This window comes from Pantherophis guttatus, chromosome 6, assembly GCF_059756535.1.
Source record: "Pantherophis guttatus breed Tessera chromosome 6, ASM5975653v1, whole genome shotgun sequence".
Taxonomy (NCBI): Eukaryota; Metazoa; Chordata; class Lepidosauria; order Squamata; family Colubridae; genus Pantherophis; species Pantherophis guttatus.
The window spans coordinates 41,159,626-41,162,323 of NC_142068.1; the positions used below are offsets into that span (position 1 = coordinate 41,159,626).

At 37.9% G+C, this 2,698-nt stretch overlaps 1 protein-coding gene across 1 annotated transcript; it reads left to right on the forward strand.

Moving 5' to 3' along the window:
- Window positions 1-617: 617 nt before the first annotated feature.
- On the forward strand, window positions 618-1,678 carry LRRC3 (leucine rich repeat containing 3). Its single transcript, XM_087872725.1, has one exon. The coding sequence runs from the start codon at window positions 759-761 to the stop codon at window positions 1,542-1,544; it is 786 nt and encodes a 261-aa protein (XP_087728851.1). The 5' UTR covers window positions 618-758; the 3' UTR covers window positions 1,545-1,678.
- Window positions 1,679-2,698: the final 1,020 nt, after the last annotated feature.

Below are 2,698 nucleotides of genomic sequence, written 5' to 3' on the forward strand. Positions count from 1 at the left end.
ATAAAGCAGAAAGAAAAGGAGAACGAGGAGATTAAAAAAAGCAGCAAGCAGCAAGTGGTGAGAACCGGTGGGCGTAACCATGGAGTTCATTGTGAGTAGCTGCCACATTCATTGTGACTAGCTTCACTTTTTTTTTTTACCACTCATCTGCAACTTCCCTAGCTTCCATTGCTTCTTTTAAATCTCAAGAGGGAATTATTTCCACTTGAATTTTTATTTTTTAGAATGGGATAGGGCAAACTGGGCTCCTTCACAGTGATAAAAACATGTTTCCAAAATGCAACAACATCAGCACTAACATTCTCCATCACCTTCAACTAGAGAATGATTGAAAAGGGGAGAGAGAAATGACCTCAAGGGTTTTGTCTTCAATTGCTTCTGTTCAGCAGGAGGGAGGGAGGGAGAGGGCGAGAGAGAGAATTAGTTACCTATCAGGGCTTTGTTACAGAAATTTGCAGTCACAGATATTTGAGTCATCAACATTTGTTTGATCATGGGTGGTAATTTTAATTTTTGTGTTGGAATTAGATGAAAATGTATTCATATTTCTGCCCCTGTAGAGATTACTTCCCCATCTTTCTGTGTTCTGGAAAATGAGAAGCGTGAACTGATTGCTGTGACACACCTGGCCTCAAATCAACCCACCGAGAGTCTGAAGAAACTCTTGTGGGCCCTCTTAATTCAAAGGAGCGTGGAAAAAAGAAAAGACTCATTTTCTTTGCCTTAGCAGCCATGCAGGATTCCCTATTACTGATTGGATGACCAGCATGTTTCTGGCAACTGAGACATCTTGGCCCGTGCTGTTCCTTTGCTCTCAAACTCTCTTCTGCCTCTTCTTTTGCACCCCTTCCTGTTGTTGTACATCCTGCCCTGAACAGTGTCAATGCACCAATTATTCAGGAGCAACTGCCGTTCTGTGTAGTGCTAGCAACTTGGAGGAGATTCCAACAGATATTCCCAAAGATACCATGTTTTTGAAGCTGGATGCAAATAAGATTACTGCAGTTCCCAACAGCACTTTCAGGCACCTTGCCCACTTACAAGAAATAGATCTCTCCAAGAATGCCATTGAGAAGATTGATTCAGCAGCATTTAAGGGTGTGGCTGATGGCCTGCGATTGCTGGATCTTTCTGGCAATCACATACAGAGAATCCCAAAGGAAGCCCTGGTCAACTTGAATGCTATGATTCGCTTATCCAACAACCCTTGGCATTGTGAATGTACTTTGCAGGAAGTCTTGTGGGAAGTGAAACTGGACCCTGATTCAGTCAATGAGATCACCTGCCAAACATCTGTGCAAGAGGAATATGCTGGAAAGCCTCTGCTCCACATCCTAGATTCAGGCATCAACTTTTGCAACATGCATCAGAAAACCACCGATGTTGCCATGTTTGTTACCATGTTCAGCTGGTTTACCTTGGTCATTAGCTACGTGGTATACTATGTCCGGCATAATCAAGAGGATACAAAGAAGCATCTGGAATACTTGAAGTCCCTACCTAGCACAAGAGTTCCTAAAGAGACTATCAGCACAATTCTGTAGCCTGGAGTGCTGACTTTCAGCTACACAGCCTGTTTTCTAAAGAAGAAAATGTTGGATGAAATATAGAAAGTTTATTTCCTGCTAGTTCAGCCAGGACTTTTCTAATTTTTTTTTTAAAAAACAAAATGTTTCATAAAAGATTAAAAAATGTGTTGACATTATAAATATAGTAAAAATGTCTAAACCACATTTCCCTATGCTCTAAGCTATTGTTACTAATAGTGGACCCAACAGAAAAAAAACATATAAAAATGTCTTCTTGGCAAGGAATTTGAATGGCAAATGCTTTATTTTGGCTCCCTAAAGTTCTCAATCAAGATCTTATTCCAAGAGAGAAATCTAAAAACCCTCAAATGGAGCAATATAAGCCTGACAAATGTGTTTATGGTGCCAATGGAATATGTACATGGTTGACTTTTGCTTAATACTCTGAATGAAAAGACAAACCAGTTTCTCCAAAGCTTACAGAAAGTTCTATTGCCAAATTCATAGATTTTGCAAACAAGGACCCATGCAATTTGGTGCAATTTAATAAGTGACATGTATGTTTGTGTGTGTGCCGCAAATCTAAAAAGGGATACACTTTATACTGCATCTGGACTCATACTTCTTCATTCTCCATCAGATTAAAAATGTGTTTTTACTTCCAGAAACATTGCGGTGCATGGAAAGGAAAAAAAATGAGCATATGTTATTAAAAAAATAATGCTGAATATATTTCCTTTAGGAAGATGGGACAGATATATAATGATGAAATTGTTTGTTTCTACATTTGCTTATTTTGTACTGCAAATGGTGCTTCAAAAGCGCAGCTGGTTGGGGGATTAATAAATTTGAAAAGGGAAAAAAATGAATAATAATTTTAACTTGAGAAAAACCTAGTCCTGGCATCTGATAACAGTTTCTGAGAACAGAAACCTTCAGACTAAGAAAAGATAATATAAGAATAAGCTAATAGAAAAAGTAAATAAGAAAGTTATAAAAAGCCCCTCATTGAGGGAGATGAGCAGTCTAGAAACATGAAATATAAATATAATGAATAAAATATTAAATTGGAAACGCTTCTTTACATGATTTTAAGGTTCAAAAACTCTATTAAAAGCGATCCCCTATAAATTTAGCAGATTCTGTTTGAAAAACAGATTGAATCTAAC